We start from the raw sequence: 17,353 nt of genomic DNA on the forward strand, positions 1-17,353 counted from the left end.
TTATTGAAGGAAGGATGAATGAGCAAATGTACCATTCTTGACAAAAATCTCCTGCCTTCTACGAGGATGATGAAAATGAAACAAAGGTGGACATTTCAGCAGGATAATGATCCAAAGCATACTGCCAAAGAAACTCTCAATTGGGTTCAAAGAAAAAAAAATAAAGCTGTTAGAATGGCCCGGCCAATCACCTGACTTGAATCCAATCGAAAATCTATGGCAAAAACTGAAAACTCAAGGTCCATAAAAGAAGCCCGCCGAACCCTCAAGATTTTTAGACTTTTTTTCACACAAGAGCAATGCATGCAACTAATTTCTTCATCCAGGAGGCGTCTTGAAGCGGTCATTGCAAACAAAGGCTTTTGTACAAAGTACAGTGTTCCCTCGTTTTTCGCGGTTAATGGGGACCAGAACCCCCCGCAAAAGGTGAAAAAATGCGAAGTAGGATTTGACCACCCCCCTAGGAATTTTCGTGGATGTGTATGTGGGTACCAGAATGTTTAAAATGTCAACAGTATTTATACTTTACATATTTGAGACAAATAAATAAGTACACGTATTTACTTAAATCTTTAATTCAAAAACCTTATAGAGTAATTAACATTTATCAACATTGCCTTCTGAGAGAGGTGAAGAGGCTTGCGTTGGTGGCGGAGGAGAGGGTCTCACTTGACTCGTAGAGGCTTTAGGTTCACTCGGAGACTCTTCTGCTGGAGGCGCTGATGGTGTCGCTGGGATTTTATCTTGCAGAAAAACATGGTGATGGGTAGTTGTTGTTCTTTGTTTTTTTCTTTTGCTTCAAAATTCCCCTGTACAAGGACATAACCCCGTCTCTTATTACGCAGAGTTACCACACGTTTGGCTTCCTTATTGAAGCAGTTTTGCAGATGGTTGGGCCCTTCTCTCTTGATGTACCGCACTGTAGATTCATTCACGTCATAATGACGTGCCACAGATGCATAACTTCTGCCCTCTTTGATTTGACCAAATCTAAAAGTTTTAACTTTTTCACTGATGGTCATCATCTTCTTCTTCTTGGGCGCCCCGGAGGCGCAAAGTGGCGAGGGAACACTGTATTAAATAAATACCAGTTGGCGTGTTATACTTTTTCCCTGTCATTTTAACACATTTTAATCATGTGCAACCGATGTACAAATTAAGTAAATTCAAAGGACTCTTTTTATCAGTGCAGTCGCAGCCACGCGCTACAGTAGATGTTCGGGGGATTCATCCGGCATCCCCAGGGTCTCCGACGCAATTACGCTCCAACCGGCTGCTGCTGCACCCGTGCAGACTGATAAAAGTCCTTTGATTGTACTTAATTTGAACATGTACATCGGTTGCCCGTGATTAAAATGTCACAATGACATAATTTACCCCTCTTCTCCTAAAAAAAAATACGTAATTTTAACACATTTTAATCACGCGCAACCAATGTATATGTTCAAAGTAAGTAAATTCAAAGGACTTTTTTTTTTTTTTTTTCTCCAGTGCATGTGCTGAAGTCACAAGAAATGAGAAATGATCACCTTGATCAATTAATAGGTGTCCTCACCTCATATCAGTGATTCATTAAATACAGTGGTTAACAAGTGAATTCCGAGTCCCTGCCTCTTTGACATTGTTGAAATCAAATGTTGTCGGGCATGAATTGTTCATCAGTGCAAATTGTTCATGTGTCTCTGTTGTGCAGATTTATTATAACAGTTTCCCAGTGTCGCCAAAGCACCAAATGCTGTAGAAACGTGCGGACGCCAGCCATGAATTTGGCGTGAGGCACCGCACATTTCCACGGTCTTTTCACTCTACAATTTTGCCGTGAAAAAGAATGCACGCCACGTTTTTGTGCGTACGCACCTTTTCTACATGAGGCACCAGGCCTCCTGTAGATGGTCTTGTGTAAACAGGCCGGCTCAGCGGGTCAGGAGGCAGGAATGCAGAACTATCACTGGTTGGGGGTTGCTGGTGCCAACTGTGGATCACGCGTGTCTGCTACACGTGCTTTGACATGCTTTTTTTTCCAGCAATGGGGTCTTGAGTGGTGAGCGTGCTTCCGGGCCATGGCGGCAGAGTGCATTACTCACTGTTTTCCTCGTGACAACAGTACCTGCTAATTCCAGGTGTTTTTGAAGCTCTCTACAGGTGGTCCTTGGCTCCACAGGTGGTCCTTGGGTCTTGGACAACTATTCTGATTATTCTTTGCACTCCTCCTCTGTCACCTCGAGGCAAATCTTTCGTGGTATAATGGCTTTCCACTGACGTATTATGACCCCAACCGTGTTCATTGGAACATTCAGAAGCTTAGCTATGCACCTGTAACCAATGCCATCGTTATGTTTTGCAAAAGTTGTGTCGTGTTAAATACTTATTTCAGTCGTTGTATGTAATAAAGAACCTCACTTAGCTACGGTATATTGTGGTGAATTTCCAGGTCTGTGAAACACCCTCATCTGGCTGAAAAGCGTTTCCGTCAAACAGGAACAAAGAATGCTTCGAGACACAGGCATTCGGACTAAATTAGGTTCATTAAAAAGCCTTTGTGTTGTAACAGCTCTTTTTGAAAGTCAAATTCGCTAAAAACCCGCCCGAAATTCTCAGTCACAAGCTTACAAAGTCTTGCATCTGTGGGCGTCCTCTTAAGTACCGCCCCTAAGTCTGATTGGTGCACTGAGGGGGTTTGAATAGTAAGGTTCTCCCTTTTACCTACAGTTGGTGTCGCTTTTGTCCACAAGGTGGCTCTCTCTGTCCATGAATCAAACGCACGCCTGATGGCACTGCAAAGACTGGTTTTGAACCAGCAAATGGCGATGTTATCTTGATATTACCATGGCAGTCCCCGTTTTATGCCTCGACTCCTAGCTTACCTAGAGGACGTATTGTCTTCTCACCTTGCTATGCGGTTTGAAGCTGAAATATTCACCCACAGGTCTGTTGCATTTGGCTTTAGAAATTGCAATCATCCGTTTGCTCTTTGCCTTGCTCATGAGGGTGACTGTGTCTGCGGTATTGACACCGCCTCCCCGCCCCCAATTAGACAAAGAGTCAATACCTGACGAGAAATCCTGCCCGCTCATTCTGCTTAAAGCAAATGCCCATGCTGAGACCCAGAATTCTCATGTACTCCAGTCTCTTTGGACCCAAGAGACGAGGAACACCACATGGCAATATATCGAGGCAGGGAAAATTACGGTTGCGGGCTGTTTTCAATGTTATTTTTAGTACATACCGCCGGCCAAAAAAAAATGGACGGCAGGCTGCAAGTGGCCCGCGGGCTGTGCTTTCAGACACCCCTGCTGTAGGCTGTATATAGCCGGAGCACAACACAATGTTATGTATGACAATGGAATATAAGAGCCACACTTGTAGACCAACTTGAACAAACAGTTATGAGATTTGTGATCAGAGAACTGCACCAAAACAACTGAAAAAAAAATCAGTCCCCTCCAAAAGTATTGGAACGGCAAAGTCAATTCCTTTGTTTTTGTGTTATACTGAAGATATTTTGGTTTCAGATCAAAAGGTGAATATGAGACAAAAGTTCTGGTCTTGGTCTTTACATCTAGATGTGTTAAACAGCTCAGGACAGAGCACCTTTTGTTTGAAGCCACCAACTTTTCAAGTGAGCTACAGTAATGGAACAGACATGATTAAATTAACTTAAAATGAATAACATATATTAAATGTTATTTAATATTTGGTGGCATAACCCCTACTTGCAATAACTGCATCAAGCCTGCGACCCATTGACTGGACAGAGCACATTTTGGTTGAAGCCACCAACTTTTCAAGTGAGCTGAAGTAGTGGAACAGACATGGTTAAATTCAAGTGAATATCATATAATATTTGGTGGCATAACCCTGACTTCCAATAACTGCATCAAGCCTGCTACCCACTGACTTCACCAGACTTGCATTCTTCATTTGAAATGCTTTTCCAGGCCTTTACTGCAGCCTCCTTCAGTTGTTTGTTTCTGGGGGTTTCTTCCTTGACTCTCCTCTCCAGGAGGTAAAATACGTGCTGTAGTGGGTGAATGTCCAGTGATGGACATGGCTAGTCTCAGACCTTCCACTTTCTCCCCCTGAAGTCCTTTCTTGTGTTGGCAGTGTGTTTTGGGTCATTGTCTTGTTGCATGATGAAGCTTCTCCCGATTAGTTTGGATGCATTTTTCTTGTCTTGTCTCATATTCATCTTTTGATCTGAAACCCAAATGTCTTCAGTATACAACACAAACAAAATAATTGACTTTTCCGTTCCAATACTTTTGGAGGGAACTGTATATTTGACAGCTTTAAAATATCCTGAGCAATTTACCGAAACCTCAAATTAGGGGGGGAATTAAGAGTACAAGGATAGACTCACAAATGAATGTTAAGAAAATGAGTGACGATTTAGATTTGATTAACAATTCAAAGGCAGCATGTAGAGTCGGCAAGAAAAACACCTTTAGAGTTGGCTCCACAAATAACCAACACAAGCGCATCAGGAATGTCCCCATCAGTGCAGTGGGAAGAAAAAACAAAGGCAACTGAACCTTACATGAATGAATGTGACAGTATTTCTGCTGGAGCTGATGCTACTGATGCTGGAGACTGCTTCTTTCTTTCACCTTTTGGCTTGTCTTGGAAGCTGGATGAGGAGAATCAGATCTTCAGCTAATGCCAGCAACATTGTCAAGGTAATTACCATAAATGGAAGGCAAAGACGACAATTTTTTTGGCCACAGGTTGCATCTGGCCATCGCTAAGAGAACTTCCTCTCTTTTACCCTTGCTGACACATTTCTTACAGTGTTTAAAAATAGGATACACAAACCTTTACACAGATTTACACACACAAGCAAGAAGCAAAACCGTATACACTTAGGGAAAACATCTACGTAATTGCAGTGCATCGGGAAAGTATTCACAGTGCTTCACATTTTTCACATTTTATGTTACACCCTGATTGCAAAATGGAATAAAACTTTTTTTCCAATTATATAAATATATAATTCTACACACAACACCCGATAAGGACAAGAAATGTAGTTTTTTTTAATTTTGGAAATATATTAAAAAGGAAAAACTAAGAAATCACGTGTGGGCGGCACGGTGGTCCACTGGTTAGAGCGTCTGTCTCAAAGTTCTGAGGACTGGGGTTCAATCCCCGGCCCCGCCTGTGTGGAGTTTGCATGTTCTCCCCGTGCCTGCGTGGGTTTTCTCCGGGCACTCAGGTTTCCTCCCACATCCAAAAACATGCATGGTAGGTTAATTGACTACTCTAAATTGCCCGTAGGCGTGAATGTGAGTGCGGATGGTTGTTTATTTGTATGTGCCCTGCGATTGGCTGGCAACCAGTTCAGGGTGTACCCCGCCTCCTGCGCGAAGATAGCTGGGATAGGCTCCAGCACTCCTGCGACCCTTGTGAGGAGAAGCGGCTCAGAAAATGCATGGAAATCACGTGTACGTAAGTATTCACTGCCTTTGCTACAATGCTCAAAATTAAGCTCAGGTGCATCATTTTTCCACTGATCATCCTTCAGGGGTTCCTACAGCTTCATTGGAGTCCATCTGTGGTAAATTCAGCAAATTGGACATGTTTTGGAAAGGCACACGTCTATACAAGGTCCCACAGGTGACGGTGCATATCAGAATACAAACCAAGCATGAAGTCAAAGGAATTGTCTGCAGACCTCAGAGACAGGATTGTCTCGAGGCCCAAATCTGGGGAAGGGTACAGAAAATGTTTTGCTGCTTTGAAGGTTCCAAAGAGCGCAATGGCCTCCATCATCCGTAAATGGAAGACGTTCTGAACCACCAGGACTCTTCCTAGAGCTGGCTGCCTGTCTAAACTGAGCAATCGGGGTAGAAGGGCCTTACTCTTGGAGGTGACCAAGAACCAGATGGTCACTCTGTCAGAGCTCAAGCGGTCCTCTGTGGAGAGAGGACAACCTTCCAGAAGCACAACCATTGCTGCAGCACTCCACCAATCAGGCCTGTATGGTAGAGTGGCCAGACGGAAGCCACTCCTGAGTGAAAGGCACATGGCCTGCCTGGAGTTTTCCAAAAGGAACCTGAAGGACTCTCAGACCATATGAGAGAAAATCTGGTCTGATGAGACAAAGATTGAACTCTGTGGCGTGAATGCCATGCGTCATGTTTGGAGGAAACGAGTACCGCTCATCACCAGACCTATACCATCCCCTACAGTGAAGCATGGTGGTGGCAGCATCATGTTGCGGGGATGTTTTTCAGCAGTAGGAAGTGGGAGACTTGTCAGGATTGAGGGAAAGATGATTACAGCACTGTACAGAGACATCCTGGATGAAAGCGAACTAACTAACTAAACCTTTCCCCTGACTGGGGGAAGGTTTACCTTCCAACAGGACGCCAAGCCAACGAAGGAGTGGCTTCAGAAAACCTCTGTGAATGTCCTTGAGTGGCCCAGCCAGAGCCCAGACTTGAACATCAAGTATAGATAGACATCAACGAAGTATTGAGCAAAGGCTGTGAATATTTATGTACATGTGATGTCTTAATTTTTTGTGTTGAATAAATCTGCAGATATTTCCCCAAAAACTTTTTTCACATTGTCATTATGGGGTGTTGTGTGAAAAGGTTTGAGGAAAAAAAATATTTTTTTCCATTTTGGGATGAGCCTGTACCGTAACAAAATGTGAAAAAAAGTGGTGTGTTGGCCCATCAGTCGAGACCGGCGAGCGCCCCTTCCCTTTCTGTTGCAGTCATTAGCAACTATGCTACCAGTCTCCTCGAGCAAATTTACATTTCCCCTTCCCAAAAATGTCCAAACGAAAGATACAGAACGGTTAACTTCCAAGACAGGTAGGAGGCAGATCGTCTGTTCACCAAAGTAAAAGACAGACCTGTTTGTCGTGTGGGGAGCAACGTGGCTGGAACAAAGAATAGAACATTATTGAATTTTAATGCCCTTTATCAACTCCGAGGCAGGGACTGTTAATAGTTTGAAGTTTGGATTTTTATTGAAGGACATTCTTATTTTTTTGGGGTTGTTTTGTTCTTGGCCTTTGAAAAAATATTTACATCAAAAAGAAAGGTAGTTGGAGAAAGATAAATAGAAGATGGAGAGACAAGAATTCATGTTGTCTATTTAAATACAAAACAACAAATTTGATTTCTCGTGTTTCTAATATTCAAGTTTGTTTATTCCAGATTCAGTGTTTAAGCAAAATTTAAGTTTGTTGTCCAACATTAATGCTACATTTCTGGAGAGAAGGCAAACATGCACATCTCAGTGATTTTTCATTAAATATTGAGTTTGGCCTGCGATGTTGTCCCAATTTTTAATTTTGGCCCACCATGAATTTGAGTTTGACACCCCTGCACTAAGTACTCTCCTGCCCGTCTCTCTGATGAGCTTGGCTGGAGAGATCAAGTCTTCTGGAAACTCCTCCTGCCCACCGCGGGCCCATCTCATCTCTTCTCGAAAAGCTGCACAAAACTCTTCCTTACTCAGCTTCCACCACACGGTTCTCTGCTCTGTCTTTGTCTTCTTAATCTCCCTCCCCACCACCACCAGTCATTTTATACACCACCATCATATGCTGTCTCGCAACACTCTCCCCTACCGCTACCTTACATTCAGTAACCTCCGTCAGATTGCATCATCTGCACAAGATGCAATCCACCTGCGTGCTTCTACCTCTGCTCTTTGAGGTCACCCTATGTTCCTGCCTTTTCTGGAAGAAAGTGTTCACTACAGCCATTTCCAACCTTTTGCAAAGTGTACCACCATCTGTCCCTCCTTTCCTGGATGCCCAACTTAACCATCACTTTTTCGTCACCCCTGTTTCAGTCACCAACATGTCAGAATCAGAATCAGAATCAGAATCATCTTTATTTGCCAAGTATGTCCAAAACACACAAGGAATTTGTCTCCGGTAGTTGGAGCCGCTCTAGTACAACAGACAGTCAATTTACAGAACACTTTGGAGACATAAAGACATTGACAAAAAACAACAACAAACAACAATTGTGCAAAAAGATGCAGAGTCCTCAGTTCGAATGGCTAATGACGCAATAGTCCGGTGCAATGACCATTGTGCAAAGGGCACTGAGACTTCAAGGAGTGTATGCGGTTTAAAGTGACGAGTACTGCGATAATCTGGGACAATGGTTGTGCAAATGTTACAGATACTCCTCAATCAGTGTGCAAATGAAGCAGATACTACTCTGGCATGAGTGGCCACTATATGCAAATAGTGCAGCACGGCGAGACAACTACAGTGAGTGCACGAGTAATACATAATACAGAATACAGAAATGTGACAACGAACTCAAGTCAAAAAATTGCCAGCTTGTTGTAATGGAATTGTAAGTTAGCTGTTCAAGAAGTTGATTGCAAGAGGGAAGAAGCTGTTGGAATGTCTACTAGTTCTAGTTTGCATTGATCGGTAGCGCCTACCTGAGGGAAGGAGCTGGAAGAGCTGGTGACCGGGGTGGGGAGGGTCCGAGAGGATTTTGCACGCCCTTGTCTTAGTTCTGGCAGCGTGCAAGTCCTCAAGGGTGGGTAGGGGGGTACCGACAATCCTTTCAGCAGTTTTGATTGTCCGTTGCAGTCGGAGTTTGTCCTTTTTTGTAGCAGCACCAAACCAGACTGTGATGGAAGAACACAGGACTGATTCGATGACCGCTGTGTAGAACTGTCTCAGCAGCTCCGGTGGTCCATTACAATCTGCACCAATCACAACTCTGTATGTCTGGGATACTCTGATTTACTTTGTCTAGCTCCTTTCAGAGTTTGCTTTCACCTCTAGGTCACATTCTACCTGTGAGGTATAGCCATTAATTATATTATACAGGGCACCCTACATTTCAACTTTCAGCCTCATCACTCGATCTGACACTCTTTTCACCTCCAAGACATTCTTAACTAATGCTTCCTTTAAAAAACCTCTACTCCATTTCTCTTCCCATCTGCACCATCGTAAAATAATTAGAACTCTGCCCCTAAGCTTATAGCCTCACTTCCTTTCCACCTGCTCTCCTGGACGCACAATATATCTAACTTTCTCCTAATCATCAAGTCAACCAACTCCCTAGCTTTTCCTGTCATTGTCCCAACATTCAAAGTCCCGAAATTGTTTTAAGCTCTGTGCTTTTCTCTTCTCTTTCTGCCTGAGACCCCAGTTTCCACTTCACCTTTGTCTTCGACCCCAGTAGCTCAATTTTTACCGGCGCCCTTGTAGGTTAAACCGGGCCACCACTGATCCGGTATGGAATTCTTTGTATGAACGCTCCTTTCTGGCCATGTCTTTATAGACCTTTATGCATTGGTGCACAGTCATGTTGGTACAAAGTTAGGAGCACTGAATTGCCCAAAAGCTCTTGGTATGCTGAATTTTTCAGAGTTCCTTTCACTAGAACGAAGGAGCCAATATTTTAGACCATTCCATGCTCCCAAATTTGTGGGAATAGTTCTATTTCTCACATGGCTGTGCACCAATGCACAGAACAAGGTCCATAAAGACATGGATGAGAGAGTTTTGTGTGGACGAACCTGACTGTCCTGCACACAGTCCTGACCTCAACCCGATAGAACACTTTTGGATGAATTAGAGCGGAGACTGACAGCCAGGCCTTCACGTCCATCATCAGTGTGTGACCTCACAAATCCACTTCTGGAAGAATGATCAAGAATTCCCATAAACACACTCCTAAACCTTGTAGACAACTTTCCCAGAAGAGTTGAAGCTGTTTTCCTGCCAAGGGTTGACCCACGTCCTATTGAACCCAATGGATTAGGAATGGGATGTACCGTAATTTCTCGTGTATAATGCACATCCCCCCCCCTAAATTGTCAAAAGTCAATAGTGCATATTATACATGGGTATAGGGGAAAACGGAAAAAACTTTCACATTTTAAAAAGGTATGCCGCCATCTACAAGCTATGAAAAAGCAGTACACTTTAATTCCAATATGCCACCGCCACCTAGAGGTTATGAAAAAGGTGTACACTTTCATTTTAGTATGCCACCGCCATCTAGCGATTATGAAAAAGCTGTACATTTGCATTCCAATATGCCACCGCCACCTCGAGGTTATGAGAGGTGTACAGTTTCATTCTAGTATGCCACCGCCACCTAATGGTTATGAAAAAGGTGTACCCTACACTTTCATTCCAATATGTCAGGTGTACAAATGACTGCATATATGTCCAGTTGTGCTCATAAGGTTACATACCCTGGCAGAATTTGTGAAATGTTTTAAATACGACTGATGACTGAACAACCATCATTAATTTCTTTATGGTTACGTTTTGTTTAATAATGCTTTTCTAAAATGCTTGAAAGTTTAATTTGAATCCCATTAAAATAAAAGTATATGTGTTTCGCCTGGCCCGTCATGTTTTCTTTAAATTTTACCCATCTTACAAATTCTGCCTGGGTAATCAAACATATGAGCACAACTTTGTGTTTTCTCATTTACTCAATAAAAGTGGCGCTGCAAATTTCAAAATAAGAGCGTGAATAAAAATAAAATATTACGTGTTCCAGTAAAGTGCTTAAATTCAAAATAAATATTTGAAAAAAACTAACAAAATACAGATCTTTTGATCATATGGGTATAACCAAAATCATGCATTGTAAAAATGCATTATACAGGAAGTCCTCGACTTCCGAACGAGTTCCATTCCTACGCTGGCGACGTAACACGATTTTCCGCGTCAGACTTCACCGTTAAAGTCGAAATTTACGGCGAAATACTTCTGTTACGGGTATTGTCCCACGTGATTGTGACAGCAAGCTCAGTGTGTGTGGGTATGTGCGTCGATGTGTGAGTGAGACGGGACTGCGCAGGCGTCGTCTGGTGGGACTGTGAAGGAGGAAGGAGCGCGCGGAAGTGTACGAGTGTGTACAGTGGCAAGTGTAGTGACGGCGACCGTATAAGAGTAGCGATTAGCGGAGGACCCGTTGACGTCGAATGTGCAGAGGAGCTAATAAAGCCATTAAAGCAGCAAATCTATGCTTCGGGCCTTTATTGTTGCCGCCACCCAGCTCAGCTGTGCAACGAGAGAAGGGAGTTAACCCCGAGGAGGACAACCTCGGCACTGGAGAAGGCGTCTCCCGACCACGGTCAGGTGACCGTAGCATTAAAGGTTAACACTTCGTATAAAGAAACTAAAATACATTAAAATACTGGTAATGGTAATGTACTTACCATTACTGCTGAGTGTGAAAAAAGGAGGGCGAAAAAGGCAAAGATACTCCCGCCGCACAAACACAGACAAGCACTATGCACTAGCTAAGCAGAAACACTATGGTGCTGGGACAAAATGGCGGACGAGGCATGGGCGTCGTAAAGTCGAAATGTCGTAGGTCGAGTGCGTCGTAACTCGAGGACTTCCTGTACATACATGGGTAGAAGGTTTTCCAGAATTTTGAGTTCAAATTTGGGGGATGCGTATTATACATGGGTGTGCATTATACACGAGAAATTACGGTAACTTAAATTCATGTCAAGGCAGGTGTGCGACTACTATTGGCAATATAGTGTTGGTCCGTCAATTTCGAACATTTAGCAGCCTCAATCTCAAGAGATTTTAGCTTTTTGGTCCGTTGTTTATCTGTGCCACGTTGAGGTTTTTTCTTCATGCCTGTTTTATCCTGGCTTGTGAGAAAAGTTAGCAAACAGTTTGCCAGTCCAGCCCATGAGGTTCCGCCCCAGCCTGGCCTGTGTAGTGATATACAGCACTGTCAGGGCTCCCTGAGCCTGTCAGCCATGATTCATTGACAATGACAAACAATGGACCAATAGTGTGTCAATGGCCGCTGGCCACGCACTGCTAGTCCTCCATCGCCAATGATGAGTGTCTGGCAGGCCGATTAGGAGGGAAGTTAGTCAAAATAATAATTAAAACCGTAACAGACCATGTGCTTAAACACTCATGGTCATTTTCCCTGAAGTCTGGCTTGTTTGACTTTTTTGAGCAGTTAAAACGAAAACCATACAAAAACCTCAAAAATGGCACACTTCCCTGACCCATGTAATTTTTGAAGAGGTGTGCTTGTCTGGGAGTAGTACTGTTGCTTATATGAGCCAGCACGTGTTATTTTTGTGTGTTAATGTGTTATTTAGCACAGACAGGGTTTAACATTAAAGTGGTGTCGTTTTCGTCGTTAATAGTTCAATTGGTGTCATTTTACGTCGTGTGTTTACTGTTGCTTTTGGTGGAAATCTGCTGGCACCCTTACTCAGAATGGTTAGAGTGATGTAGCCTATTCATAACACTTGCTGGCCTAGAAATTTACTTCTGTCAGCTGGTCCACACATTGCGTGTGCTGCGTAACTTGCTCAATGACGTCATTATTCCATATTGGATCGATAAGAGAATCGCTTGAAATTTCAGCGACCGATTCCATTGAATCATTAACTTTTGAACTAGTTCTCGCCGATACTCGGTTTTCGGTTCCCATCCCAAACAATAGTATAATAAATATGAAAAAATCTAAATAAAGTGCAGATCACAGTCCAGTTGCGATTGATTCAATGTCCGGAGAATGAAATGACCTAGATGAATGAGAATATTCACAGGCGAAGTGCACCTCGCGGGCATGAGCCCATCAATTATAATGAATTCTGATTCACAAACTTTTGCAGAGTGTTGAGAAGAAAAATTTGCCGGTGCGCACATGTCATAAATGGCCATGACGCGTCTACGTGCAGCAACAATTTTTGCCGTGTACACGTCAAGTGAAGCATAGGGGCCGCGCGGCCCAATGTGTCGGTCACGTGATTCAATGCGGGCGTTGTCGGTATCAAAAGGCCTTAAGAACAAAAACAAGAGACCCCAAGTTCTGCTAGAGGTAGGAGGTGAAACAACTTCTGACAGGGGAGTCTGCCAGACATTTCCAGCAGACCCACACAATATGTTGGGGTGTGCCAGATCTGACTGGCATCCACCCCCACCACTCGAGCCATTGCAGCACCAGGTAGGACTCAGTTGTCAGCTCACTCTGCACCTCTCTTCACCCATGTCGGTTGGAAGTCCTACGAAAGGGACCACAAACTCTACCGTATTACCGATCACGAATGGACACCCTCATGCTTGAACATGTTGGCGATGGACAATCCGGGACGAACACAGAAGACCAATAGCGCAAAGCATCATCAGGTTCAGGTTTTGTGGGGCAGTTGCTCCCAATCACGTCCGTCCTCGTCTCACTTGTCATTGCTCTTATAGTCACCATATAACAAGTTTTGATTGTGGTCCTTGTTTACTTTGTTTTTAATTGTGTGTGTGTGTGTGTGTTCACAGTGATGTAAATTCCATGTATCTGTCATCCACTGAGCCACCAGCTGCTGCTGAATGGGCCTGTCTGCTAAGACCTTTAAGAGGCCGAGAGCCTGAGGGCATTTGGAACCTTCTATCGATTGTCAGGGAGATGTTCAAGAGACGAGACAGCAATGCGGCCCCACTCCTGGAGATCCTCACTGAGCAGTGTCTGACATATGAACAGGTTAATCTTTGAATTGCTATTTTTTATTTATACCTTATGTATAAATACACACACACACACACAGACGTAGGGCAGGTCTTAAACCATGAGTGTACAGACGGAGAATGAATATGCTTCCTGCTAATCTTTGTGTGTCACAGACGCGGGACGCACATCAAACACACACACACACACACACACACACATATATATATATATATATATATATGTAAAAAGTTGGAAAAGTTTTCTTATTTATTTGTTTATTTTTACATAATTTGGGCTTCCAGCTCATAAAACCCACAAAATCAGGAATCCAAAAACTTTGAATACTGTGAAGAAATCAGCCCAAGTTTTGCAGGCCATAAATGCTTTAAACTGAGTGTCACACACAAATCATCTATTAAACTCAATGCCCCTACACAGGTTTCCCCAGGTGTCATTAAATTGCTTCAGTTTGGTTCAGTTGTCTCAGTTGGGTTCAATATGGGGAAGACTGCAGACTTCACAACTGGACAGAAGACCATCATTGATACCCTCCATAGGATGGGTAAGCCATAAGTGAGCTATGGGTAAGCTCATAGCTAAGGAGGCTGACTGTTCACATGGTGCTGTGTCCAAGCATATCAATGGAAAGTCTAGTGGAAGGAGAACATGTGGCAGGAGAAGATGCACCAGCAAAAGACATGACCGTGGGCTTCAGCGGATTATCAAACAGAGAAAATTAAAGAATCTAGCAGAGATCCAGGAAGAGTAGAATGAAGCGGGAGTCACAGCTTCAAAAAACACCACATTCAGACTCATCCGGGAGATGGGCTACAACTGTCGGGTTCCTCGGGTCAAGCCACTTCTGAGCCTGAGCTAAAGTAGGAAGCGTCTCAACTGGGCCAAGGAGAAGAAGGATTGGACAGGCCAGTGGTCCAAGGTCCTTTTTTCCGATGAAAGTGTGCCTTTCATTTGGGAATCAAAGTCCAAGGGTTTGGAGGAAAACTGGTGAAGAACAGAACCCAAGCTGCTTGAGGTCCAGTGTGAAATATCCACAGTCAGTCATGATTTGGGGTGCAATGTCCAGTGCAGTTGTTGGTAAACTCTGCTTTCTTAAATCCAAGGTCACCGCAACAGTCTACCAGAATGTTTTCGAGGACTTCATGATTCCTTCTGCTGAGGATCTGTATGGAGATGCAGATTGCATGTTCCAGCAGGACCTGGCCCCTGTCCATACCACCAGAAGCACCAAAACCTGGTTTGATGCCCATGCCATCACAGTGCTTGACTGGCCAGCAACCTCGCCGGATCGAAACCTCATTGAGAATCTATGAGGTAGAATCAAGAGGAAAATGAGGGGCACCAGATCCAAAAACAAAGAGGAACTGACAGCAAGCATCAAGGAAATCTGGGCTTCCATAACTCCAAGGCAATGCCACAGGCTGATTGGCTCAATGCCACGGCGCATCGACGAAGTGATTAAAGCAAAGGGATTCCCAACCTAGTATTGAAGATTAACATATCGTTTTGAAAGTACCATATTTTTACCTAATTACCTATTTTTCTTTTTTTTTTTTTTTTTTTTTTTTTTTTTTTTTTTTTTACAAAAAACGAGAATAGTGATTTCTTCACAGTATTCAAATTTTTTGATTTCCTGATTTCGTGGGTAAGGCGGCACGGTGGACGACTGGTTAGATCGTCAGCCTCACAGTTCTGAGGACCCGGGTTCAATCCCCGGCCCCGCCTGTGTGGAGTTTGCATGTTCTCCCCGTGCCTGCGTGGGTTTTCTCCGGGTACTCCGGTTTCCTCCCACATCCCAAAAACATGCATGAATTGGAGACTCTAAATTGCCCGTAGGCATGACTGTGAGTGCGAATGGTGATTTGTTCCTATGTGCCCTGCGATTGGCTGGCAACCAGTTCAGGGTCTACCCCGCCTCCTGCCCGATGATAGGCTCCAGCACGCCCGCGACCCTAGTGAGGAGAAGCGGCTCAGAAAATGGATGGATGGATGGATTTCGTGGGTTTTATGAGTTGGAAGCCCAAATTACGTAAAAATAAATACATACATGAAGTTGTTTCAATTGTGAGCCCTGAATCTATAATTTATGAAAGTTTAACTTTTTGAAAATAAACTTGAACATATTAAAATGTTTTGAAAAGTGTCTCTCTCTGTCTCTCTCTTTCTCTCTCTCACTCTCTCTCTCTCTCTCTCTCTCTCACGTTTTTATCCAAACCAAGATACGCTACAATTGTTTGACTTTGTATTTTTCGAATAAATTAAACTTTTCATCTGGCCTAATAATTGAAGTATCACCTCGACCAGAATAAAAGAATAGTGCAATAGAGGGTCTCTTTTTTCTCGACCTAAATTTAACACCCATACCCAACCACGTCGGGACACTTTGCTTGCACTCAGTTTGATCATCAAAAAGATGCTCGAGCAGACATCGCCCTGGCATGACTTCCTTATCCTATGCTTACAAACTAGTGCTCATTTTACTCGCGTGACACTCTTCTATCCAATGATATTGTCTACTTTGGTATTTGGAAATTTTTTAGTAAGATTGCAATATTATTTTCCATCGTTTTAAATTATATTGTTATTATATAATTCTCTCTCTCTCTCTCTCTCTCTCTCTCTCTCTCTCTCTATATATATATATATATTGTAGCATATATTGGTTTTGGATAAAAAGTAATTGATTTGGGAAAAGGAATACGAACGCCTGTGTTTACTTCCGGTTTAACGTTATAATTATGTTTGTCTCCTGAAGGGGCACCACGTCTCTCTTTATATTCATCAACGTTAGGAAAAGTGCCGAAAACCTCTAATCAATCTCTCTATTCTGGAAGGTTTGCTACATGGACGAAATAAGAGTTATAGATTACAGTGGTTTATGGTTGCACTCACACACAAAAACGACACAAGACGTGCAATTTCATAGAAAATGTAATTATGTCTAAGGGGGAAAACTATAGGGAAACAATGCAGAGGGACTGGACTACGACGATGACAAGCAAATGTACGTAAAGAAGAAAGTGTAGGCTGAATGACTGACCTCTTGATGTGAGGGTGGAATGAGCATGCGCAGTGACAATGCGAGCTGTGACTGTTATCATAACCTAATTATGCACCAATTTGTACTGAGGAAACAAGAGATTGCGTTACGTAGAACTTAGGCAGACTGGTGGATCTTCCTGATGGATGGGCAGGGGCGTCAAGCAAGTATAGATTGGAAGAGGAAGGAGAAAAAAGGAAAAACAGAAAAAGCAAGGGTAGGGTGGCCGAAGCGTCTTGGTGTCGGTTGTTCGTCACGGCCTCCGAGAAAGCTTGCGCCGCAATTCCTTCCTGAAGGTTCTTTCATCTGTAAAGTGCCCCACAAACACAAAAGTGTAGTTTCGAGGTGTGTGCACAGTGCTTCTGCGGTCCGCGCCTTTCGCCGCGGCGAGGAAGGTTTAGTGCATCTCTGCTACCTCGTGGTGAGAGGCGGGGCTCCCTGGCTCTACACCAATGTCTTCAGTGAAATGGAGTAAAAAGAGGCCCAGAACAAAGGGGGCGTCGGCCTTTTATGCACAGGAGAAAGGGGCAGGCCCAGGGACAAAGAGGAAGACAGACCGCGCCTCTTAGTATTAATTGTAATCCTAGGATTATTTGTGGATTTAAACCCAGTGGAAATAAGAGATTAAAGCATTCATTCCCAGCTTCTGCATTGTCACACATACACCCTGGTTAATCTATGCAATGGCTAGATTCAGCTCGATGGTGGGTCTTGGCGACGTCTCCTTGGAAGGTAGCACAGGTTGGCAGGTGCACACAACAATGCAGTTACCAAAGTACAACAATAGTGCATAATATTCCCCCCTTTCAGCCATAACAGTTGTCTATGACAACTTCTTTCTCAAGGTGTG

The 17,353-nt window shown here is 43.5% G+C and overlaps 1 protein-coding gene across 5 annotated transcripts in view; it reads left to right on the forward strand.

Annotated features, from left to right (window-relative positions):
- zswim8 (zinc finger, SWIM-type containing 8) overlaps positions 1 to 17,353 on the forward strand; it is a 231,123-nt gene that overhangs the window by 95,671 nt on the left and 118,099 nt on the right. For all 5 annotated transcript variants that reach the window (XM_061788842.1, XM_061788844.1, XM_061788843.1 and 2 more), the window contains exon 8: positions 13,277 to 13,478. In XM_061788842.1, the coding sequence (XP_061644826.1) occupies positions 13,277 to 13,478 (202 nt within the window). The remainder of the gene's footprint in view (positions 1 to 13,276; positions 13,479 to 17,353) is intronic.

Source organism: Phyllopteryx taeniolatus, chromosome 11, assembly GCF_024500385.1.
Source record: "Phyllopteryx taeniolatus isolate TA_2022b chromosome 11, UOR_Ptae_1.2, whole genome shotgun sequence".
NCBI classification, from domain to species: Eukaryota; Metazoa; Chordata; class Actinopteri; order Syngnathiformes; family Syngnathidae; genus Phyllopteryx; species Phyllopteryx taeniolatus.